The 24,558-nt window shown below is 54.6% G+C and overlaps 1 protein-coding gene across 4 annotated transcripts; it reads right to left on the reverse strand.

Annotated features, from left to right (window-relative positions):
- Window positions 1-831: 831 nt before the first annotated feature.
- On the reverse strand, window positions 832-16,198 carry PAQR5 (progestin and adipoQ receptor family member 5). Of its 4 annotated transcripts, none has more exons than XM_074837419.1 (9): window positions 15,865-16,198; window positions 13,471-13,524; window positions 12,849-13,062; window positions 12,471-12,598; window positions 12,123-12,328; window positions 11,392-11,518; window positions 5,976-6,072; window positions 5,341-5,482; window positions 832-4,521 (listed from the first exon to the last, which is right to left on the reverse strand). In XM_074837419.1, exons 3-9 carry the CDS (start codon window positions 12,897-12,899, stop codon window positions 4,274-4,276), a joined length of 999 nt encoding a protein of 332 aa, XP_074693520.1. In that variant the 5' UTR covers window positions 12,900-13,062; window positions 13,471-13,524; window positions 15,865-16,198; the 3' UTR covers window positions 832-4,273. The 4 variants fall into 4 exon arrangements, with proteins under 4 accessions (XP_074693520.1, XP_074693523.1, XP_074693522.1 ...); XM_074837422.1 differs by lacking the exon at window positions 15,865-16,198 and adding an exon at window positions 15,293-15,312; XM_074837421.1 differs by lacking the exon at window positions 15,865-16,198 and adding an exon at window positions 13,818-13,846.
- Window positions 16,199-24,558: the final 8,360 nt, after the last annotated feature.

The raw sequence follows: 24,558 nt of genomic DNA on the forward strand, positions 1-24,558 counted from the left end.
GACCCGCGGCCGCCCGCGGCGGGGAGGAGGCGGCGGGGGGGGGGGCCGGGCCCCGTCACCGCGGGCCCAGGGCCCCGGAGGCCTCGTTGCGGCCTGCAGCGATCCCCGGGGCCGGGCCGGGGGAGCTCCCGCCTGGGTGGGCCCAGAGCTGGGCCTGGAGGCCGGAACCAGGCCCAGCCTCAGGGAAATGGCAGAAGCCACCGAGCCGAAGGCTCTGGGAGCCCCAGAGGGGAGCAGGAAACTGCCCCGCCACACCCCGCCTTCACACCCCGGGGCGGCTGGGCCACCAGCTTGAGTGGGGACGGAGACAAGATGTCGCCCGGGCTTCAGGCCAAGCCATGGGAGCCTCTCCCTGGCAGGCTGCCTGGCCTGTGTCTTGTCTTGTAATTGCCTGTTTTATCTGCTTAGTGTAAATAAAAGTTGGGGTTTAGGAAGAGGGGTGTAATCCAGCAAATTATGTAATGCCAGGCCCTCCCTGTGGCTAAACCACTACCTGCCTGGAGGTAAATCAGTTAATTCCTAGCCTGTAGGAAATGCTTCACGGTGGAAAACAAAGCTTAAAATGTGAAGTTAAGACACACATAAAAAACCTGGCCAAACAAGGCCACTGAAAGACCTAACTTCCTGATGAAGAAACGCACTTCTATTTTGAATGGGGAGACTGGGGTAAAGGATGAAGTAACTTGAGTTTTAACCCTGGGCAGCAGCTCTAAAGGCCTCCAGTGGCTTGAACTCAATCTCTCTTACACCACAGACTTCTCAGTTTTAGTGCAAGTTAACTAAATCAAGTAAGCTTACCCACTTAAGGAAAAAAAAGAAAATCCAAAGAAATCCCAACAAGCTGTCTTTTATTTTTCACTGTGACCGCTATCAGCAGATGTCAGTCTCCTGGTCCAACCTTCACTTCTTAAACAGTGTTTTAAAACACATTGAAACATGCACATTTCTTAATGATCTTGAGAATACCACCAGTCAAAATTGAACTCCCGGAGCAGAACCAGAGCCCCACACGCAGTCCCACCGTCACACCATGACTGTCCTTGCCCTGCACCCTAAAACTGATAAGATGGGGCTGCCACCCTCAAAACCAAATGGAATTCCCAGAACCCTGAGAACTAACGGATAAAAGTGCCTGAAGCTGCACTTCCCACAGCAAAAAACCTCTGCTCACGCATCTGCTGACTGCCACGGCAGCATCTTGCTTCTCGTGGATCCCAGACCGCTTAGGACTTAATAAATTAAACCCAGCATACAGATACCTGCCTGGAAAACGATACACGCAGGATGGATGAGAGCACAATTCACTCTCATCACAGGAGGAAAGGGGGTTTAACAAGCAAGATAACAATTCGCACAGCAGAACCTTTCCCAAGACTGAAGGTGCAGCAAGCCCGACGACAACACCCGCCTCGCCCGGGGGGGTGTTCCAGAAGACACTCCTAGCTCCTGCTACAATCACATTTATACCCTCATTCCAGCTCATTTAAATCCACCGTGTGCGTTATACTCTGGAAAAAAGACGCGCATCTTTTGAATTAAGTTATTCAGGAATATTCAGGTCCACCTTTTACCTTAACCCAAAGGAACTCAGCAGACCTAAAACTCTGCTGTATCTGCGTAGCTCATCAGCACAGTAAACTCTGCTCGGCTGAAGGGCAGATGACGGATGTTCTCTGGGATTTGGTCATAAAGGTAGTAGTTTTGTTTGGGATTTGCTTTGGGTTGGGCAGAGACACACAACAAAACATGTTCCAACAAATAAATGTCCTGTATTATTTACTCGTAACAGTTTGACACAGATTTTTTATTTCTTTATGTGAATAAAATTTAGTACGTTGAATAGATTTCTGGAGGCCTATCTCCAACTGAAGAAGAAATCTAGCTGACCTGGGCTGCTTCAAGATCAAACATTCACTTGCTTAGTGTATAAAGTATGTGCCAGAGAAAGGGTCCATGCCAAGGCGTTGCAGGATCCAGAGGGATTATGGTAGTGTATCATACTACCATACTTTTTTATTGTTATAGTGTGTAATACTACTACTGTTATATTTTTAATGTAGTTTTCCTAAAAATAATTTCACCTAAAGAGGATAAGAGGACTTCCCAAATTCAAAAGTTAAACAACCAAGAAAAAACGTATGACTCACGTAAATTTTACAGACTCTTCAATCATGTCTTGCACGCAGAGCCAGATTCCTTTCCGGTCACCCGAGTACAGAAGGTAAATAAGCTTTGCAATTATTAGCAATTATCTCTGAAGTGATTAATTTTCACAGGCGGTATTTTTATGAAACTATACAAATCAGGTTAGCATATATCAGAGCGATAGTTATATTAGTTTTCTCTTTTAATGAAATAAAACTGTTGAATAAACAATTCTGTTCCAGTGCTTATAAATATTAATATAAATCTTGGTCAGCTTTCAAAAGAAAGCTATTTTTCAAAAGATTTATTTGTCCCATAATATATTTAATGAGCCGTTGTATTGTCACTCAAAAGTGCATCAATTATACCTTGATAGAGGCAATTATACACAAAACAAATTATACACCCGTATGATTATCAAGAAGCTTGATAATATTCCCTAGCAGTAATCTTTGCATCGCGTGTTCCTGCACCTCCTGCGCGGCGTGAGATAAATCCAACGTGACAACCTCCGTTGCTGGAGCCACCAGCAGAGCTCTCTCCCCGTGGGCTGCCTCCCCCTTGCCCTGGACCTCTCCCCAGCACTCTCCACTTCTGCCTGTAAAATCCAGATGTGGCAGCAAAGGAGAGCAAGGAGCAAGAGCCAGATCACAGGGCTGTTGCTGGGTGAGCAGAGGTCTAACTCTGGAAATGCGTTCAAATTACACGTTTGGATCCCCCCGTGCGTGATCAGCTCAGCTGCTCTAAATCCTGCCTTTCATCCGACAGCACTCACGTCCCTACGCTGTACAGACTCCCACTTATTGCTCAACTGATGTTTTATTCTCCCCAGACACCCTCATCCTATCCGCTCAGGAAAAGAAAAACATTCTTCTATGCATGTGGGACCAGAAACTAGAGAGTTCAGAGGCGATGGCTCTACCATCAGTCACACCGTCAGACCAAGGGGCTGTCTAGCCCAGTATCCTGCCTCCAGAAACACCCAGGAGAGGATGCTTCATGAGAGGATATCTCACAAATTTCTCAGCCATTACCCTTAACAAGGTGACAAACACCTTTTTTGAGCAGCGCGGCTTCACGCCCATGTTAAACAGCACAAAACAGTGCTCCTAAGGAAGTCCATGTCATCACCTCGTGGGTGCAGGTATTTCTTCCTGTGGTCACGTTTGATGCCACAAATGAGGTCAGAGAAGGGGCCCGGCTGCGAGCACGGGACGGAGGTGACGGGTGCAAGGAGGGAGGGACGGTGCCCCCCGTGCTCTGGGCCTGGGGCTGCGTCAGCCACTGGGCCATTGCATCGCCTGCACGGGAGGGAGCTCAGCTCTCCCATGCAAACTCAATCCCCAGGACTTACCTAGGCACTGGAATTGGACAAAAAAAAAAAAAAAAGCTATTCTGGAGGAACATCCCATGGAGAGTTCTTCTAGAATAACTCTTTCTGGGTAATGATTAAAAATACCTGAATTTAAAATGTAGGCAAACTAGTCTCTCTCAATCCCAGATCTGTCAGGCACTTGGGTTTAGCGTAAGGCTGTGTAACACGGATAATTGAGGTTTTAATCTCCAAAATAATGCCACTTTTCAAGGTGAAAACCTTAGTTAGGGAGCCTCTGGGGGAACCCTTGCTCGTGCCTTCGCCAAGCCATCTTGGCTATCGGTCTAAACTGATGACAAGGACATCTGTGTCACCAGATGACCAGTGTTATCCACGTTCACTTGCCTCCCCGATTCCTCCCTAAGGCAAAGCTGATGAATGCCTATTGCTTTGGAAAGTATTAGCACTTATCTCCCTTTTACAGAAAAAAGTTAAGATTATTTTAAATATTTCTCGTGATGAACTAGCAACTTGATTAAAAGCGTTTCATAATCTGTTCCCAGCTTTAAAGCTATATGTACAAAAACCAGTGCAATACGTTTTGCTCTTGAGAAAATGTTGAATTTTCTCAGAGAGCGTAGGAAAATAAACTCCTCCTCATCCATACCATACCATACCATACCATACCATACCATACCATACCATACCATACCATACCATACCATACCATACCATACCATACCATACCATACCATACCATACCGTTTCGGGTCTCTCCCGTGGAGCAGCATAAACACTATCTAGACCCGAAGCCTAATACCCGTGGGGTTTTTCTCTCTGCAGAGGCTCTGGCATGAAGCGCAGGGACACGGAGCAGAGCCCAATGACAGCCAGGCTCACGGCCATGCCGATGCCCATCGCCCCGAGGGTCTGGAGGGAGGAGGGAAGCAGCGAGGGGGGCAGGAGCTGGTCATGGCGCTCGGCCATGTCCATCGTGATGGCCTCCATCTGGAAGTGCGTGCCGATGATCCCGCAGACGTGGAAAACTTGGTGGCTGTGCCCTGCAACAAAGCCAAAAGGCTCAGCAGACCTTCTGCATAGCATCCATTGCCTCCGGGCAATCACATTTTTAAATATTTATTCTACTAATTTCTGTGGCTTTTATTGCTGTGCCACCAGAACGCAGAGATCTTCCTTTCCAAAACAGCTGGCTGTAATGGAAGTGAATTCCCCGCTGCTGCGGTCCTGGCACACGCGAGGTGCTGAGGAGCACTGTGCTCATGCACAGCGTGCTGGGGAGAGCAGGGGAAACCCCGATGCTTGCGCCAGGGCAGGGTTAGACTAGATATTAGGAAGCATTTCTTTGCAGAAGGGGTTGTTGGGCGTTGGAATGGGCTGCCCAGGGCAGGGGTGGAGTCCCCATCCCTGGAGGGGTTTAGGAGTCGGGTTGACCCAGCGCTGAGGGATCTGGTGGAGTTGAGAACGGTCAGTGTGAGGGTCATGGAGCCATTGGACTGGAGGATCTTCAAGGGCTTTTTCAACCCAGATGATTCTGTGATTCTGTGACTGCCAATCCAGTCTCCTTGGTGGCTGCTGTGACATGGCGCTGTGAAGCACCGCTGTGCTACAGGTGAGGTTTTTTCCATGAGAAATGAGTGCTCTGTGGTCACAAAACCCTCTGTGAAACATTTTGGAAACAGCATGCTTCTGGAGCTGTTCCCACTTCACCTAGGCAGGACTGCTGTATCTCAAACGTAAAACTACATTTCCAATTTCCAGCAGGGAATATATTATAACCCCTGGGAGTCACCCATGCATTAACGTGCTTTCTTCCTGAAAATAATGAGAAAACAATGCCAGCTCACCCTTTTGGCACTTACCAATATAATCAAAGTGTCCTGGCGCAAGTCTCTCTGGCAGATGGCTCGCGAAGATGAAGCAAGTGAGGAAGGCAAAGGCGGTGTGCTTGTAGTGGAGCAGGATGGCAGCCTCCGTGCAGCTCTCCGCCGCGCACAGGTAGAACTGCAGCAGCAGAGACGTGTCCGCACAGGGAAGGAAAGAGGGGAACAACATGTTTCTAAAGGAGGCAAATCTGTTCCCTGAGCCCCCAGCGTCTCTGCCTGCCCATCACCCGACACCGGCGCTGCAGGACCCAGGGCTGTCGCCTCCATTTTGTGCAAATCCCAGTCCTGCACCTCCTGTCCTTACACCTCACTGCAGCAAAATTCCCACCCTGCTCCAGTTTAGGAACTGGAAAACTTGCAGCTTTCAAAAGCAGTAACTTTCCAGCATGGGCAAAGTTTGAGCGTGGCGCTTTGAAGTGGAAGGAATCTGCCTATCAATAGGTGCAGGAAAAAATAACCACATCTTTTCCTGCCGGAGTTTGTTTTCCTTGAAACAAAAAAAAAAAAGCGGCATATTTTCCCAAATATTTTCAGACTAAGATGAAGCAGCTGATATTTCCAACCCTGCAGCAAGCAAATGTCTTGGTGCCGTGAAGACAGGCTGTGCGTACCCTGTAGAAGAGAGGGATGCTGTCGAAGAGGTACGGGTACACGAAGGCCAGGGTGCGGGAAGCCTTGCTGAACCGGGGCCGCTCTGCCTCCAGAAACCTAGAAGAAAACACAGAAGATATTTCCCATGGCCCAGCACGGCCCATGAGGCCAATGTCAGCGCTGGAGTAGTTTGCTGGGGGCTGTGAATTACAGTGTTTTGGCTGCACCTACAGCCTCCCACGGACAACTCCGAATTCAGCCAGAGCAGGTGCGGGTTTTCCCTGCTGAGAGTTTGAAATTTGTGACCACCCTCAGCTCCCGTGGCTGCACTTCCCTGGCTGAACCCTGAGCTGGGCAAGGAAGGATTTAGGGGCCACCCTCCCCTCTTCTTCTCTTGTATCAGCAATAGCGTGGCCAGCAGGGACAGGGAAGGGATCTTACCCCTGTACTCAGCACCGGTGAGGCCGCACCTTGATGACTGGGTTCAGTTTTGGGCCCCTCACTCCAAAAAGGCCATTGAATGACTCGAGCATGTCCAGAGAAGGGCAACGAAGCTGGTGCAGGGTCTGGAGCACAGGTCTGATGGGGAGCGGCTGAGGGAACTGGGGGGGTTTAGTCTGGAGAAGAGGAGGCTGAGGGGAGACCTCATCGCCCTCTACAACTCCCTGAAAGGAGGGTGCAGAGAGGGGGGGATGAGTCTCTTGAACCAAGTAACAAGCGCCAGGACAAGAGGGAATGGCCTCAAGCTGCGCCAGGGCAGGGTTAGACTGGCTCTTAGGAAGTATTTCTTTCCAGAAGGGGGTGTTGGGCGTTGGAATGGGCTGCCCAGGGCAGGGGTGGAGTCCCCATCCCTGGAGGGGTTTAAGAGTCGGGTTGACCCAGCGCTGAGGGATCTGGTGGAGTTGAGAACGGTCAGTGTGAGGTTAATGGTTGGACTGGATGATCTTCAAGGGCTTTTCCAACCCAGATGATTCTGTGATTCTACGCTCGGGCTCTCACAGGTGCATTTCTGCAGCTCTGAAAACAATCTTTTTTACACTGTCCTTGCGTGGCTGATTTTGCTTTTTTACCATTGCTTATTAGCCATTACCTGTCAGCAGCTAGGAACAGAGCTGCTTTTTGAACAGCTGCTGCCCCTGCAATTGTTTTTAACTGAGTTTTCACTCTTGGTTTTGAATCCAAGCTTTCTGAGCACAGCAATCAGGGAGAACACATCTGCCTTGGCTTGGAAGGCTTTGTAGGTAGCGCGGCATTCAGGCTGTGATCGACACTGTTTGTTAATTAAGCTGTATTGCAGCTTATGTCTGAAATGCATGAAATGGCCCAGCATCCTTCTTTTTTACATCCTGCCGAGACTTTGCGATTGTCATTTCAGAGAATGCGTGGAGAGAGTTACTGAAATCACAAACTAAATTAATTAAACAAGTTACTTTTTAACAACATCACCGTTATAATGGAAGAAGCAGCCTGCTGGTGATAATCATACCATGTATGAGGAGAAAAGTGTATGTCTGGACAGGGAATAATATTCTGCAGTTTGTTCCCCAGGAAATCACGCTGCTGAAATGTAGGACATACTTCATAGCTGAAATCACAGAATAATTGACCACCCAGGTCCCCCCAAAAAAACCTTTTGAAAACCCAGAGCTGGGTCCTGAGCCCTCTGCTGAGCCCCACGCCTTCTCCTGCCACATGGGGAGAACAACTCAAATGAACCCTGGAGACGGAGAGCACGGGGGAGCCTCAGAGACACCCAGCAGCACCCTGCCTGCAGAGACTGGCACGGTCAATGCTCACCCCACACCAAGCCCTGCCCCTCCGGCCATGGGGGCAGGTGGGGGGGCAGCAGGGTGGGCGTCAGGATGCTCCCTACCACAGGGAGGGCTCCAGCCGTGAGTCCATCACCCTGCCTCCTGCCACAGCCGTGGGAGCTCCAGACCAGGAACAGAAGACCTCTCCCTCCGATCCCTCCCTGCTGGGAAAGACCAACTTTTGTAGGGTTTTAGCCCAATGTGGAAACAGGGAGACTAATTTAAGCAGAATTACAGCAGACCTGCCTGCAAAGCAGAAGGGCTCTATCAATACGACCCAAAATATGGGTTGAAACTCTGACAATTCAACACCTGCTCATGAGCCACTAACTGCACAAGGGCTTTCATCTTGCTCCCCCTCAGTTTGGCCTGCCACCATGGCTTGTGGCTTGCTCCAAAGACATCACAACGATGCTGAAGATGCCTCCTGCTCTGTTTTCTCCTGAATTTCTGCATGATTGCTGCTGTATTTTCCTACCGTGGTGTCCCCCACCCAGGGCTGTGCTCCTGTTCCTGCTCACCCACTGCTGCTGGGTGCTGTGCTCACCCTCACCCCACATCTTCCCACTCCTTCAGCCACATACCAATCCAACCTGAGCAGATCTGCTGCCAAAATAGAGCCCCTGTATCACAGCCTGGGTGCCTGGTAACTTGGGGACAGCGTCCTAGTCACAGAGGACAGCGTGAGAGGTAGCAGAGCTCAAGTGTACTCTGTTCTCATCCTGAAAAGCCCGTACAGGTTTTTCTGCTTTCACGGGTACGTCTGCAGGGAGATGCCAGATCCTCCAGCATGAAAAAACCTTTTGTGCAGCTGCTCATCCTGTGCTGGGGGAGGAATGCAGTTGGACGCTCTCCATTTCAGGGTGCAAGGTTTTTTTAGCGTCACATAAAGGATAAACACACCTATTTCAGTCCGTCTGCAAGTGTTTCCCTGTTTGGCAATTCCATGTTCCTAGGGCACAGGATGCAAAAACCAACCAAACAAAAATTCTTACTGTTGACTCATCAACCAGCCGTCTAGGATTGGGAAATTTTCCTGAGAAGTTGATGAAATTTGGTGCAGCAGCTTAGCAAAAGCCCTTTCTTCAGACACCCCGCTGCAAGTCGCTGCCTTCGTCACATCGCTGCATCCTCCTCTGCATCAACCCGTACTCCCGCTGACCTTCACGGGGTGGCTGCCGGAGGCTGAGCCGCTATGTTGGGCCCCGGTGCAGCAGCTCAGCCAGGCTCAGGAGCTCTTCCCTCCTCTGAACCTCTCCGAAATGGCCGGCATGCTGCTCGCCCCTCTCTCCCCGAGTCACCTCAGTCCCTGGCAGTGCCATGTGCACCCAGGGCCACCGGCAGCCGCGGGCCCTCCCAGCTCCTCGAGGCAGCCCTGCCCAGGGCGCGGTGCCAGTGCCGAGCCCTCGGTGAGCCAGGCAGGAGCGGGAGTGCCCGGGCAGCTCCCTTCCAAGCTCGGTAGCATCACCTCCCCTTGCACAACTGGGTTTCGGCTCCGTTCCCGTTCAACCCTTCCGCCTCGGAGGGACCTTTTGGCTGCTGTGACTCAGCCGAGGGTGACGCTGAGGCAAATGCCATCAGTGAGCAGCACCCTGTGGTAGGAAATGGGGGTGGTCCAGGCACTGGGGGCCTCGGGGGGACCTCCCCCATCCCCAACCCGCCCGGCACAAGCCACTTCCACAAGCCAGGGAAGCACCATGGCCGAGGCAGGTGCAAAACCAGTTTCCCCACGCAGCTGAGATGCTGCCACACCTGAGGCGTGCGGAGGGGTACGGGGCGAGAGCAGCAGCCACCGCAGGGATGCTGGCAGCCTGGCGTGCCAGGGCACTGGCCCTGTGGCTACTGCAAGTCCCAGCCGTGAGCCGGCACACGCGGCGGGGGGGCTCCTCTCACCACCGTGGGAGAAACCAGCAGCACTGCTGGCCCACACTGGTGTGGTGTATTCAGGACTCCTGCTCAGCCAGGGATGTTTTGTTGATTTTTTTTTTTATTTTTAAGCCTACATTCGATGGATTTCCTACTTCTCTAATGGAAATTACTGAGACAACAGGAATTGCTATTCTATCCCATAGCAATAGTTGCATGTTTTTCACATAACTGTACTTACAGTTCTGTAGTAGAGATAGGCTGACAATTAAATTTTCAGATCAAGAATTTTTTTAAACAATCCGAATTAAGCTGGAACTGATCTCAAGTTGCTGATATTTCTTAAGTGTTATCTTCAAGTGGTAAGTACTAAGATTAGCACATGGTCAGTGAACTTCATTTGCTAAGCCCATCTAATGAGACAATAAAGAGACGCACAAGACAAAATAAGAGGGGGGAAAGAGACAAAAAGAAAGAGAAAGAAATGAAGAATATAAGGAAAAAATACCAAGTCCCAACTGGCATCATCCACCGAGAGAGATCCTTGAGTTTGCAGCACTGCTCAGTGATACCAAGGACAGATCTTCCACCCCAGGGAGTTACTCCAGTGTGTAACCCACACACCAAAAGGTGAGTAAATCCTCCCATACTCAACACACACTTAAATAAGGCAAATTTGCAGGATCTGTAAGGAATATCGAGCGCTTAGTGCTCTCCCTCTCGGGAGACACTGAGCTGCATCCTACCCTGCAGCAGCCCCTCTCTTACAGCCGGGCACCCTGATTTCATCCTGCCAGGGCGTGGGAGCGTTTTCCTCTCTGCCGAGGCAGCAGCACGGACACACAGCCCTGTGCCGGGGCGGGTCCTGGGCAGGGAAAGGCCCCCCGGGGTTATGTGATGCTGTGACAAGCCAAAGACACCCCAAAATACAAAGACACCCTAAAACAGAAGGAAGGAGTAACGCCAAACGATTCTTCACGCTGCTTGAGGACACGGGAATTGTACGTTTCGCAAAGCAAACTGCTTGTCCTCGCAGCGAGACATGAGTGCTTTACAAATGCAGCCTTCGGGGAGGTATCTACCATGAATTAAATCCAAACCAGTCCAGCTGAAGATCTAGTGTGGCGTGGAGTGCTGGAAATCAGCCGAGCAGTTTAGACATTTTGAGTTATTCCAAACAAATCGTCTAATGCCGCTCAGGAACAAAATACTGTGCACGCAATGCTGCCCATGCTTTAAAAATTATGCAACCAGCTGTGAGGATGCTGAGCTTCCTCCTCCGCAAATCTGTTGTACGCACGTAGAAATGCACACGTAGGAACACACACGTAAACACACACACACACACAAATACACACATGCACACACACAGCACGTGCTTTTGGCAGGACCATGCTCACGTTTAAACATGCTTAAATGTTAGGGGCCCTGGAGCCCCCCTCCTTTTTTTCAGGTTATGTTAGAAAAACAACAGGCCAGGCAAGGTGCTGGAGGTAGATATCTTCCTGCCAGGCACGCGCTGTACAAAATCACCTCTTCAACTTTCACAAATTAACACTACAATTGTTTTGCATTTTTGATCATCAGACTCTCCTAGCGCCCACATGCAACATGTTTCCTAAACCAAAAGTCCTTTTCTTCCCCTTCCTGAGCTTAAGGCTCATACTGTTACAGTACGGCCTGTAATTGAAAAGCTTCATTCATAAAACTAATTAATGATTCTGCTGTAGCAGCCACGGCAGATAAAGCAGCAGCTTACCTGGAATAGCAGGACAGACTGGTGCTAACGACAGTGTTCAGCACGGCGACGGGGACATAACAGTGGTGGAAGGGGCTGTTGAGCCATTCCGCAGGGAAGACGTATGCCGAGTATGCCAGCGCCGACCCTGCAAGCACAGGAGGTGCCCAGTTGGCGCCAGGCCCCGCTGGGAGCCTCCTCTTCCTCCTGGGTGCAGCCATGAATCGGCGCTCGGGCGCTCTTGGGAGAGGAGCTGTGAGTTGAGGTGAAGGAGCAGCCGAGTAGCTCAGGGGAGCAGGAGGCAGACGCCCCAACTGCCAACTTCTGCAGACACCCTTCCGTGAGGAGCTGGTGACGTGCAAAGACCTCGGCTGCTCCTGTTTCCCCCGCAGCAAGGCACCACCAGTTTCACTGACAGCATTTCTCCTTAATGTGCTTTGTTTTTTAACTTATTCTATTTACTACAAATCCCAAAGTGTGTCATGCAGCCAGGCCTCCATCCCAGGGCTGCCCCATACGAAACCCAGCCCCAAATTATTATTTGTGGCAGTGTCAGAGATGCTTCACAGTCCCTCCCGAGCACCGGGCTGCAGGGAGGAGGAAGAGGAGGAGTGGAGCGACTCCAGGATGTCGTTGCTTGTCCCGTCTGAGCACCAGGGGCTCGGCCCCATCCCTGATACCTCCCTGTGCCCCCAGAGGAGCGCTGGGGACTGGCATCCCAATGAAACCTCCGCAGAGGTGCCCGCCCTTACCCAAGCTGTACATGCTGAGAGCCGCATAGTCGAAGAAGTAGCAGATGTGCCGGGCGTGGGTGGACATGGTGCTGAAGGTGTGGGCGCAGCTGGAGGCGAGGGGGTAGATGCAGCAGGTCAGCAGGTAGGCAAGGAGGGGCCAGGCATGAGGGTCCTCCCGGCCCCCCGGCCCCTGCAGCTGCCCCACCAGGGTCCACACAAAGTACCTGCGAGGAGGAGGAGGGTGAGCGTCGCACCCTGGGGTGCCCTCTTCTCCCACCCTTCCCACCCCCCGTGCCCTCTTCTCCCACCACAGCGACCCACCGCCTCCTCCCATGGACACTGAAGGCACAAGGGCATGGTACCTACCAGGCAGGCACAAAATGCGTCCAGATATTTAGGGTCTCGTTCGTCATTTGGAAGACGCTGAGGAGACAATCTGCTGCCGAGCTCCGGGGGGGGCGATACCCGAAGAGGATCCCCTGCTCCTGGTACCCCTGCAAGGCAAGGACTGGCACTGGGGGCAGGCAGAGGAGGAGGAAGGACAAGTCGGAGGAGAAGGAAGGAAGGTTGCCCATGATTCAGGACCCAGGACCCTGCTGTGAGGACAGAGCTGTGCCCCCCCTGCCCCGTGGGACTGAGCACTGCCCCAGAGGGGGGATAGTCATCCCAGCATGCTGCTCCCGCTTGTCACCTCCCCAAACCCCACTGAGCCTCAGGTGTAGGGAAGAAAAACTCCTCTCTGACCTTGGGCACTTGGTTGATGCTGAGCAGCCGGGGTAACTTGAGGCTCAGCATCGCGTGCGTCGGGGCTCCGGCTCCGAAGGATGTTTTTGGCTCGGGACGAGCCCTGGTGGTGCCTCACACCCAGCCTGGCTGCATCTAACACCCCGCAGGGGAAGTGAGGGGATGGGGACGGGACTGTCCCGTGATGGCCGAAGTGATGCTCAGGACAGGCAGCCTGGGGAAGACAAGGATTCATGGGGACGTGGCACAGTGTCCCAAACCCACATGTGACAAACGTTTCCGGGGGGGCTCCCATGGGATGGGGAGGGGAGACGGCATCTGTTGCTGCAGGGGATGTTGGGATCCCTCCCTCCCATCCACACCCCGAAGGGGCAAGGTGAGAAGGACAGCGTGTCCCTGTCCCCACCGCCCAGAGGGACTGAACCTCCCTGTTGTCACCCCAACAGAGCCAGGGGGATGCAGGAACAGCACCCATATCTCCGGAGCACCTCAAGGTCACACAGAAAGCCCCGGACACAGGCTGGGGGGCTGCAGGGTGCAGGCAGGTCCCCTCGGGGAGGATACAGTGTCCCCGTGGAACATTCCAGTGCCATGGTGCAGCCCCAACATCTCCATCTCTTACCTGCCGACGGCTTTGGCAGCGCCGCCTCTCCTCTGCTCCGCCTCCACCTCCGGTCTGTGAAATAAAGGTGAAAAAAATAAAATTATCCTCTCCTGCAAGGGACCGCCTGGCCCAGGGGAAGCCGGGCGAGAAGGGAGCCCGAGGCTGGGCTTGTGAGCTCAGCCTCCTGAGAGGCCGAGAGTGGCTCCAGCCATCCCACCACGTCCCACTGGGACACACCAAGCTTCAGCCGTCAGCACGCCTTGCCCAGGACTTGCCAGTCCCGAATAAACTCCCCTGCGGCCCTTTCCTGGCTGCTGGTATTGCCCTTCATCTGCCCCTGCTCCTCCTCCCCGCCCATACTCTACCTCTCAGCATGGCCCAGCAGCTCCGGTGCCGACACGGGCAAAACACCGTGGGGAGTGCCCGGAGAGAGGGAGGTGGCTGGGAGGTGGTTAGCAGGAGGGAAAAAATTAACGAGGCAAGAGAGCAATAAACCCAACATAAAATAAAATTGGAAAGGCCTTTAGTTAAAGATTAGACTTGAATCGGGAGCTTTTCCTTGGGTGTTGTGCTACAGGTGTGCTGCCCCAAAGCTACACTCAGCCTGCAGCCCCCCAGGATCCCCCCAGGATCCCCCCGGTATTCCCACACTGCTCCATGGTGGAAAAGGGACCTGAACCTTGCGGTGGCCTCCAGAGCCTCCAGACCCAGCTGCAGGGCAGGGAGTGAGGGCAGGGGGTGAGGGCAGGGAGTGAAGGCAGGGGTGAGGGCAGGGAGTGAGGACAGGGAATGAAGGCAGGGTATGAGGAGAGGGAGTGAAGGCAGGGGGTGAGGGCAGGGAGTGAAGGCAGGGAGTGAGGGCACGGGGTGAGGGCAGGGAGCAAGGGCAGGGGGTAAGGGCAGGGAGCGAGGGCTGCCGTTGGTTGTTTGCATGCTCCAGAAATCAAGGGCAGCCTGGCCCCACGCACTGCCCTCGCCTGCCCCCGCCAAACGCCTGATACAAACACAGACGAGGGTGACGACGCGACGGGGCACAACCCATCTCCCCTATCCCAGTGAAGCCGAGGAAGCCGCCCGGGCTCTTCCCAACAGGGTGCGGGAGCCCCGGTTTGCAAAGAGCCGTTGTACGGGTGCCCTGATCCCGGTGCTCTCTGCACCCAGGAAAACTGTGTCTGACACAGGGACCCCGGCCCCCACGCACCTCGCACCCCTCTGCCTCCGCAGCAGCACCCGGGCAGCCCCGGGCCTGGGCTTACCCAAGAACTTGTATTTTTTAAGAGCAAAATGAGTCACTGGAGCTGCGGGGTGCAGCAGCAGCCCAGGCACACCCTGCGGTCCCGTGTTTTCCTCCTTCTTTGGCTGATTTTTTCCACCCGGGGAGCGGCACTGAGGGATGGGGGCACATCGCAACCACGGCCGCTGCGAACAGCAGCTGACAGACTCTGCAGGGTCACCCAGCTGGCTGCAAACACACTTCTTCCTCCTCCTCCTCCTCCTCCTCATCCCCCACGGCCACACACCAAGCCCCGGGGGGACGTCAGGCACCGCAGGCTGCAGGTCCAGCCCCGGGAGCCTTTTTTTTTGCCAAGTTCACCCGGGGAAGGTTCCTGCCTGGCACCGGTTTTCCCTGTCAAAGGCTGCGGTTTGTCACTGGCGAGAGGAGCCCTGACACATCCCCCGTCACCCCATCACCCTCCGGACTTGGCTGCAGTGAGCGCGGAGTGTGGCTGCAGCAGCTCTCCCACGGCACAAGCTCTCCCCACCAAACCCCAGCCCGTGTCTTTCAACTGAGAGAAAAAAAAATTTAGCTGTTAATTATTAACTTTCACGACTTTCTTACGGCGGCGCAAGGAGAGCGACTCGTTGAAGGGTACAGCTAGTGGCCGGGCTGCTCTGAGCGCTCGGCACCGGCGTCAGCAGCGCAGGACATGCCAAGACCTTTTCCAGCAGAACAACAGAGGCTTTGTAGGAGGTTGTTGTTGCTGCGGGTGGCTGCTGGTATCTGCTGGGGATCGCAGACGAGCAGGCAGCTCTGAGCACACACATAAGCTTAAGGCTTTCCGATCGTCAGCGCGTCTCAGGCACGTGTTTGAGCCCTTTGCCAGCCCTAGCGCTTTCACCCATCCTCCTCGGGGCACGGCCGCCTCTCGGTGCCCCATCCCGCTCTTAAAGCGCAGCTGAGTGAAATTTCCATAAATTCTGCGAACGACCAGCGCGGCCACAAGCTGCTGGTGCCGTCGGAGGGCAGGGAAAAGCCCCGCGCCGCCGGCCCCTGGCACACGCAGCTCCTTCCACCTTCGTCTTCTGGCAGGCGAGCTCACACCCTGCAAACCCTCGGCCTCCCCGGGGCAGCGTGAAAAGCAGCAAAAACGATTGAGAAAGGGAGCAAAAAGCAGAGCAGCCGGTACTTACGGCGCTGCTCCCGGGAGCGGGGCTGGGTCGGATGCTGCGTTATCGCCGGCGCTGGCTCCGGGCGACCGCGTTACTCATCTGTGTACAAACACAGCCCACATGGCTGAGCCACGCTGGAAGCCTGGCCGGGGCGTAGGCAGCCGAGGGAGCGGGCTGGGGCAGGTTTGCCAAAGCCGGCAGCCCGGCAGGAAGGACAAGGGAGGATTTGCCAAAAGCCCGACGCGCTGCCAGCACCCGGCGGGATGGTCCCCGCACCCCGGCTGGGCTCGGGAGGGGGAAGGACGCGGAGGAGGTCAGCCCCGCCGGCTGCTTGCCCAGATTAGGAGCAAATTAATTCTGGCTCGTCTTTTAGTAGAACAGGAAAAAGGCAGCAAAATAAAACCGGAAATAACTGTGGCCAAACGCTCTCAGATTGTGCTCTGGATTAGCTTCAGCCGGGCTGCAAGGAAGTGGAATAAGGGCAGGAAAAAATATTAACTCACAGACCTCCCTGTGCATCTTCAGCTCCCAGGTCCCTCTGCTTTAGCACCGGAAAACACCCGAAACTTGTTTAACTGTCTCCAAGGTCACTGTAAAGTTAAAACCCTCCTGTAGATGAAGCGGGAGCTGCTCCCAAACTGGAGGTTTCTTACATCATTCCTGGATGGTTGGAGGATCACAGCTGGCCGGGCAACGGGGTCCCCTTGGCCACCAGCTCTCTCCACGCCTGCCCAGCTGCAGAACCCAGTGCGTTTCCCCTTCTCCTCCCCAACAAAGCCTCTGGTGTTACTGCAGCCGTTGGTAACGCATTTCACAATATTTGAATCGAGCGGCGGATTGAGGAGTGCGAGTGGCTGGGGAGGGACGCGCGGGTGTCGCTGCTGGGTTATTAAGGAGGTGGAAGAACTAGAGCCAGGCGTAACGCCCAGCTCGCAGGTTGTGGGGAGAAGCAATAAGGGACATCTGAAATCAGGGCTGGTGAACATGCGGCAGCATTTTAACGGCGAGGGAAAGTCTCTTGATAGCCATTTTGGGGGGGGTAAGCGCGTTAACCCTCCCCTGCCAGCACCACAGCTTTCCCCTCAGGCGGCGGCAGCTCCCCGAGGCAGCCATGGGGATTTGCACCAGTAACAGGTTCCTTAAGGAAGCGACCCCCATACAAAGAGCTACATCCCAGCAGCCAAACCCTGAACCCCACGGCCATGACCTCTGCTACCGTGAAACTCATCCCCGCAGCAACCAGGAGCACGGGGGCTGAGCCGGGGATGCGTGTGCCAGCAAAAGCCAATGCTCACACTCTGTCGGGAGCCCACGCAGGTCTTGGTTTATAAACAGCCTTTTCATTTGGGTGAAGAAGGTAAAGGCATCCCCGGGCAGTACAAGGAAGGCGATTTCATCACAGTGCTGCTGGGAGGAGGAGCTGATGTCGGGGATAACCGGGCGCCTCTGGGTCACCCGCTGCTCCTGCAGCGTTTTCCCCCACTTTGCCAGCAAATTGGCACAAAATTAGGATTTGTTTTGTGGGCACGGCCACGCTGGGCACAGGCACGTCTGCATCCAGCTGTGGGGCCGGGGCCAGCTCGGCTCCTGGGGGAGACTGTCACTGACTTCATCACCCCGTGGCCCCCATCCTCGCAGGGCCACGGGCCAGGGGAGCGGTGAGCGGGAGGCAAACGCTGCCTCCCTGCCTGCCCCACGCTTTTGGCACTGAGTGTGTGTTTTAAACCATCTCCTGGGCTTTTTTTCCCTTCAAATCATTGCCCGCCAGAGACCAAGATGCAGATTTACTCTACTTACCCCCTCGCCTGCCCGGGTTTATGAGCTGCAGCCAGTCAAATGAGCTGGAAAGGGTAAAGTCTGCTGCTGCACTGTAATAAAACCATGAAAAACCTTAAAATGACTCCTGATTGTTTTTATATGAGCATTGACACAAACCCATCAAATAATCCAGCCGCATTTATTTGCACTGGTGGCTCGTGCACCAGCAGCAGCTCTGCCTGGCAGCAGCAGAGAAGGGATCTTATGCCCGAGGACTTTGACCCTGCTCTGGGCACTACCTGCAGCCCCAGGCAGGACTTTCTTCCCAGCACCGTGCCCACGTAGGGGCATCCTGGGAACCCTCGTGTTTCCAAACCAGCGTTTCCAGCACGTGCAAAGGCCGTGCCAGCCCCGTGGTGCCTCCCGTGCCACGAGTGGGAACTTTCCAGCACTGAAGAGCTGAACCCCAGCCACGTTTTTTTGCAGCAAAATAGGAACTGACCTGAAATACAACTGTGGGAGCAGGATATCCCCAGGGTCTGGAAACCAGCAGCGAGCATGAACCGGCCGAGAACTTCTGCTGGCTCTTGTTCTTGGGGTGAAAGCGCTTGGAAAAGGCACTTGCAGAGGGGAAGCTCCCAGCTGCCTCCTGAGTCACCGTGCTCTGGGTAAAGGCCTTGCCGGGAGACGGGGTGCTGCTGGACGCCCCACACCTTCAGCGAAGGTCTCTGCAGCCCCCAAATCGCGTGGCATTAACGCATGAGTGGGACGTCCAGCCCTGCAGTGCGGCAGCTTAAATGGGGCAGCTGGAGATGCTGGGCTCAGCCCCCCCCGAGCGCCCTCCCCGAGCCTCACCGCTGGCAAGTGTTTGCCAAGAGCTGGCCAGGATCCATCCTGGTGGCATCAAGCTCCGCTCCAGCCCACAGCAAGGGTCCGCCACAGCCCAGCTCCCCAGCACTGCACTTTTACCGAGGGTGTTAAAAGCCAGAGAGGATGAAAAATTTAAAAATCGTTATTTAAGTGTTGGCCAGATCCTGCTGCTCTGCTCCAGCATTAATGGGGACGGTGTGAGCGGAGCGCAGCTGGGCAGAGGGAGCCCCGCTGATCTGGGGGAGTCCCAGTGGCTCTCAGGGCGTGCTGGGGGCAAGGGGCACCCATGGGAGAGCCCCAGACAGGGCACCCAGGGCAGGTTTTGGGGGGCCCAGCAGGAAAGTGCTGAGACCTGGGGGGTGAGCAGTGCCAGGGGGGACATCCTGCAGCTTGGGGACAGGGACTCACACAGCCCTTGCGCATCATCTGGCCCCCGGACACAACCCTGTACAGATGTGCACACTGGCCCCAGATGTGCACACTGGCCCCAGATGTGCGTCCCCATGCACCCCAGATGGGCATACACATCCAGATGTGTGCATCTGCCCCAGATGTGCACACCCACATCCATCCTCCAGATGTGCGCACCCACCCCAGCCATGCACAGCCACCCCAAATGTGCGCATCCACCCCAGATGTGCACATCCATCCTCCAGATGTGCACCCCACCCCAGCTGTGGTGCCCCCAGATGTGCAAACCACACCCCAGATGCGCACAACAATCCAGATGTGCACACCAGCCCCAGCTGTGCAGCCCCCCCAGCTGTGCACACCCGCCCCTGCAGATGTTCCCACTCACCTCCTGGGCCTGCACCCCACAGGTGTGCCCCTGCACCCCCCTGCAGACGTGACCCCCCCAGCCTGGGCCCTTTCTGGGGACTGCCGGTGTCCCCCACACATGGGAGTGGAGATGTGGCCGTGCCGTGGGTGCTAGCGCTCAGCCCTCTCCCAGCTGCCCCCCCCACGCCCTTGCCAGCACTGCACACTCTGGTTTAATCACTCCCTGGTTTTTATTTGCCTTCAAACTGGGCAGCAGGAGCGTAAAGGTGCCTTTTCCTGGCTGGCCGTACCCCAGAACACGGTCTGCGTTTGCTGAGCCGCGGACAAACATCCACCCTCACCAAAAACAAATTACTCAGTGGGAGCTGTGGGGCCCAACGTTGCACCCGGAGCTGCCCATAACACCCCGCCAGCCTGGGTAAAGCCATGACCGGCTGCCCAGCCCCCCAGCACCCCCAGGAAGCTGCAGGCTGAGCCCAGCTTTTAGGCTGAGCCCAACTTTCAGGCCAGCTCAGAGCACCCGGGGTGGGCAGAGTCCGACCCTCGCAAGGCTGTGCAGGGGCTGCGCTCCCACCGCCCAGCTCTGCCCCGGTCTGATGGCCGCGTGCTCCCGAGCAACTATTTCTTCTGCCTTTTTATAATTCTTTAAAATTAACTGGAAAATCCACGCACAGACTTTCCCAAAATTTCTGTTGAGGGGTGAAGACCAAGCGTGAGAAGGGCTCCCCACACCCCAGAAGCGTCCAAGCCTGTGACAGCCGCAGCATGGGGGGACCGAGGAGCAGCCCTGGCCCCCGCGGCCAGCAGGAGCTGGGGGTTGGGCTCGGCCCACAGTTGCCCCCAGAGCCAGGAGCCAGCCCGGGCAGAGACAAACCCCTGGGATCTCTCCCCCTTCCTCTGCCCAAAGCCTGGTTGTGGCCCCATCATCCCCCACCACCCCTGGGCGACGGAGCCAGCCCCTGCGCTGGATCTGGGGCGGTCGCCGTGGCCAGAGGGAGCCCAGTGTCCCCTTGTCCTCGCCATGGGGACCTCGTCCAGGCAGCGCCAGCTCGTCCCCCCCCTCCTGGGCTGGTGACCCAGGCAGAAGCCACCAGCCACAGGACTCCCCAAGCAGTCTCTGAATCCCACGGCATCGTGGCGGAGCCGCTCACGGGAGGTGCAAAGAAAAAGCTGGTGAATATTTAATTTAGCCCTAAGCCTGAACGTTTAATTACGCACGTTTAATTCTTCGCCGGGTTATTTACGCTCTACTGCAAGCGCCGCCTCTTCAGAGCCCCCCCGCGGCCCCCGCGGGGCCTGATCCTGCTGCACCCAGCGTGGAGCTCAGCACGTGTGGGTGCCCACGGGGGGACGAGGGCTCCTGGCCACAACCTCTGCCTGCGCCGCGACAGTGGGGCCACGGCGCAAACGCCACCATGGAACAATCGAGAAGGTGACAACTGCGGAATAGGAACACGGCGGTTTGTTCTGTTGGCCCCGGGTTGTTTTTTTCTTCCCATAAAAGGGAGTTTGTTGCCCGTAAAGTCAGTTGTTGTGAGCTGGGGCGGTTCTAAATGAAGACCGTGGGTTGTTCCAGACCGTGGGCTGGTGCGCAGCGACGTGGAGCCAAGCTGGTGATGGGTCCTGCTGGCAGAATTGCAAAATGTCTGAAGGTGATGCGGGGGCTGCAGTGTCCCGTGGCCCCTGGGGCCATGAAAACTTCACAGAAATCACTGCAAAGAGCAGGGTGGGGTGGGGAAAAGGTGGCGGCCATTGCGACCCGCTTCGGCAATGGGCAGGGAAAGGCGGGGTGAGAGGGACCAGGGGCTTCGCTATGGGATGGGGTCGCTCCAGCACTCAAAAAAAAAAAAAAATCTGAACACTTTAGAAAATTTTCAATTCATAAGAAAATGAAAATTAGCATCAGCAGCAGCTCCTCATCAGGGTGTGAGCAGAGAACCCCCTGCTAACGCCTTTGAGACCACCCCCCTCTGCCCTCGTCTCCTGGCCACCTCCGCCGCAAGATGCTGGGGGGTTGTGGCGGGGGGGGGGGGGGGGGGGTGTCCCCGGGGGTCACCGCCAAGCCCAGGAGGTACCTGTGGAGCAGCTCTGGCTTCGCTCCGGCGTTCCTTCCCCTCCAGCATCCCCACGTCTGGAAAGCGATGGGGGGAGCGCTGAGGTGGCCAAGCCTGGATGGAAAAAAAAGGCAGAGTCTGGCCAAAATCACCAGCCTGGCCCATCCCAAGGGGGGGCAAGTGGGACCTTCTGCCCTCTTAGCCCCCGCACGCAGCCAGCCCCGGCTGCTGACACAGCCCAGCTCATGCAACACATTTCTGGCTCCAACCCGTCTTAATTAATATTTTTAATTACAAAATGAAGATGCTGACACGTTCTGCTTACAGGGCATGCGAGATGGGGGAAGGTGCCGGCGCTGACCGTGCTGTTAAGTGTTCAGAGGACGTTGGGGTACGGCAGCTGGGACGCTGCGGGGAGGGAAGCGGGTGCTGAGGAGGAGCCAAACCCTCCACGGGGAAAATCACCCGGAAAGTTCTTCCTCACACCCTCCTCCTCCTCACTTCCCCAGAGCTTCAGGTGCAGCTGGATGCCGCTCCGCCCCAGCCGGGCCCAGCGCATTACAGGCAGCAAGACTCAGTATTAATATTTAATTCTCTCTCTTAAGCGGCTCAGCCCCGGGTTAAGCGCCCAGCAGCCGGCCCCGGGCAGAGGGAAATGGCATTTACCGCCAGCTGCTTCTGCTGACATTTGATTGTTCAAACAAGGCCCAGAGAAAACAAAAAGCTACAGTGGAAGATCAGAGCGTTTAATAAGATCCAGCCAAGTCCCGCGAGCGCTTAGGATAAAGACGGGATTTCACTAAAAAGGCTTCTTTATCATCAAATTAATGGGTTAGTATTCCCCACCCAAGTGATGCCATGTGGATTTTCTTTTTTTCCCCCTCCCAGTCATGGGCTTTGCAGAATTAAGTCTTTTTAGATGCTTCCTGCACACAAGCGTCTGAAGGTGCCGCTCGGTGCTCGGCGCCTGCACAAGCCTCTCCCTGAGCATCCTCAGAGCCTCTTTCCACACCCAGAAAGGTTGGGCCAAGGTTTCGCTTGCAAACAGGTGCCTGGGCCTGAGAAACGTGTCCGTGCAGCGTTTGTGTCTCCCAGTATGGTTGAAGAAGCCGCTGCCACCTCCGCTGTGCGGGGAAGCCGCTCCGTGCTCTCCTATTTCCACCTCAGGGTGAGAGAAAGCCATGGAACCACGATGAATCCACACAGAAGGGAGGGCCTTAAGGCAATGGCAGCACTTAAGCTCAGTGAGTCAAGCAGCCTGGGCTTATAAATGGGGAAAACTTCTTTTAGAGCAGCAGACAGAGGGGCACCAGGAGGCACACGAGGCGAGGGATGGAGCCACAGCGGGATGGTGCAGAAGGGAGGCTGTATGTGGAGCATTTTTCCCACTAGAAAATACTATTAATCTAGACTAAACTAGAAAAACAACCAAAAAAACCGACAGAGAGACACCTCACCTTCACCCCCACCAAGAGCATGACCTGGTACCAGCATCTGCACACACCGGGGGCAAGAGCAGAACCTCAAGTGCTGGAGGCCAGGCCAGCACTCGTGTTTCTTCTCAGACTCGGCACCAAAAGCGTGACCTCGCTGCAATTCGCCGTCAAATATTTGACGCTGTCGCCTCAGGGACAGCAGCAGCGAGCCCCCGGCACCCGGTTGTCCATGGCCACCAAAGTCTGTTGAGAAATAAAGTGCCGTTGGTGCACTCAACAGCACGAGGGCCCGCCAAGAGCCTTGGCGACGCCTTGGAAGGAGCAGGAACTCCTCTACGCCATGGGTGAGCAAACAGCAGACACAGAGTTGGTCCTGGCAGGTGCAAATCCCTTCCCGAGCAAGGCAGGTCCGCACGCTTGTCTTCTTCAAGATGGGAAACGCGTGACTACCTGAAGGGAGGGTGCAGAGAGGGGGGGATGAGTCTCTTGAACCAAGGAACAAGCGACAGGACAAGAGGGAATGGCCTCAAGCTGCGCCAGGGCAGGGTTAGACTGGCTCTTAGGAAGTATTTCTTTGCAGAAGGGGTTGTTGGGCGTTGGAATGGGCTGCCCAGGGCAGGGGTGGAGTCCCCATCCCTGGAGGGGTTTATGAGTCGGGTTGACCCAGCGCTGAGGGATCTGGTGGAGTTGAGAACGGTCAGTGTGAGGTTAATGGTTGGACTGGATGATCTTCAAGGGCTTTTCCAACTGAGATGATTCTGGGATTCTGAGAGCAGGAACCCTCTGCTCGTTAGTGGTTATTACTGGTGCTCCAGCCTGTTCATCTTCAGTCCAACCCCTCAGCAAGTTGCTGGGAGACACAAATTCCACAAGATGAGCTCTTAAAATATTTGGTGTCCTCAAGGTTGGAGCCGGTGAGCGCCTGGATGTCTTTCAACATTTGCACTTCGCCGTTGCAAAACTCCACCTTGTTGAATAGGCTGAAACGCCAAGTGCTTGGCATTTAAATAGCTCCTGCTGTTTTTGGAAGAGATTAGTAAAGTATAGAAGCAGCTATTTAACATTCAGGAAGCGCAACGCATACATGGGAGTTATCAGTCACTCCAGGCAGATGGTTAATGTATCTCCTTTCACCACAAACTGAGCAGCAAACATTCAAACTCATCACCAAGACAACATATTTAAATCCACTTCTATTTTCAATTCATACGTTTTTAACAAACTGCTAAGTAATGAAAAATCAATATTTTCACCCAAGCAGGTGGGAGACGGTCCTGAAGTTCTGCCCGGCTGCGGAAGACACGCTCTGGGTGTTTCAGGAATGCAAAATTATTTATGACCAAGTCAAACGTGGCATCCTGGGTGCAGGTCACGTTTATGGCCAAGGAGGCACCGACTTCCCAGTGACCAGCTCCGATTTACCGGCACTTCCACCAGGGTGGGAAGCACCACTTCAGGCACGGAGTGATCTCAGTCCCAATTTTGGGGGAGAATTTTGATGGGACTTGTATCTTTTTAGCTGAAAACAGGACTTAAGAGAGTGGGGTGCTTCTTGCACATCACAGGCAACCTCAGCTGACCACCCGTCGTCTCTGTTAGGATATTTTTTAGTGACTGATCAGTTAAAATTGTTATTTAACAGAAATCACTCAAAACAAGATGCATTTAGCAGAAATAACTCAACCAGCAATATACTGCGTGAACTTGACTTGAGCAGACAGAGAATATAGATCTGTGGTCCTTACCTCAAATCAGCAAACTCTTTAACTGCTGAAAAAAAAATAACGTTTTCCATCTTACTTAGAATAAAACCCTTC

This window comes from Strix aluco, chromosome 12, assembly GCF_031877795.1.
Source record: "Strix aluco isolate bStrAlu1 chromosome 12, bStrAlu1.hap1, whole genome shotgun sequence".
In the NCBI taxonomy this organism is placed as follows: Eukaryota; Metazoa; Chordata; class Aves; order Strigiformes; family Strigidae; genus Strix; species Strix aluco.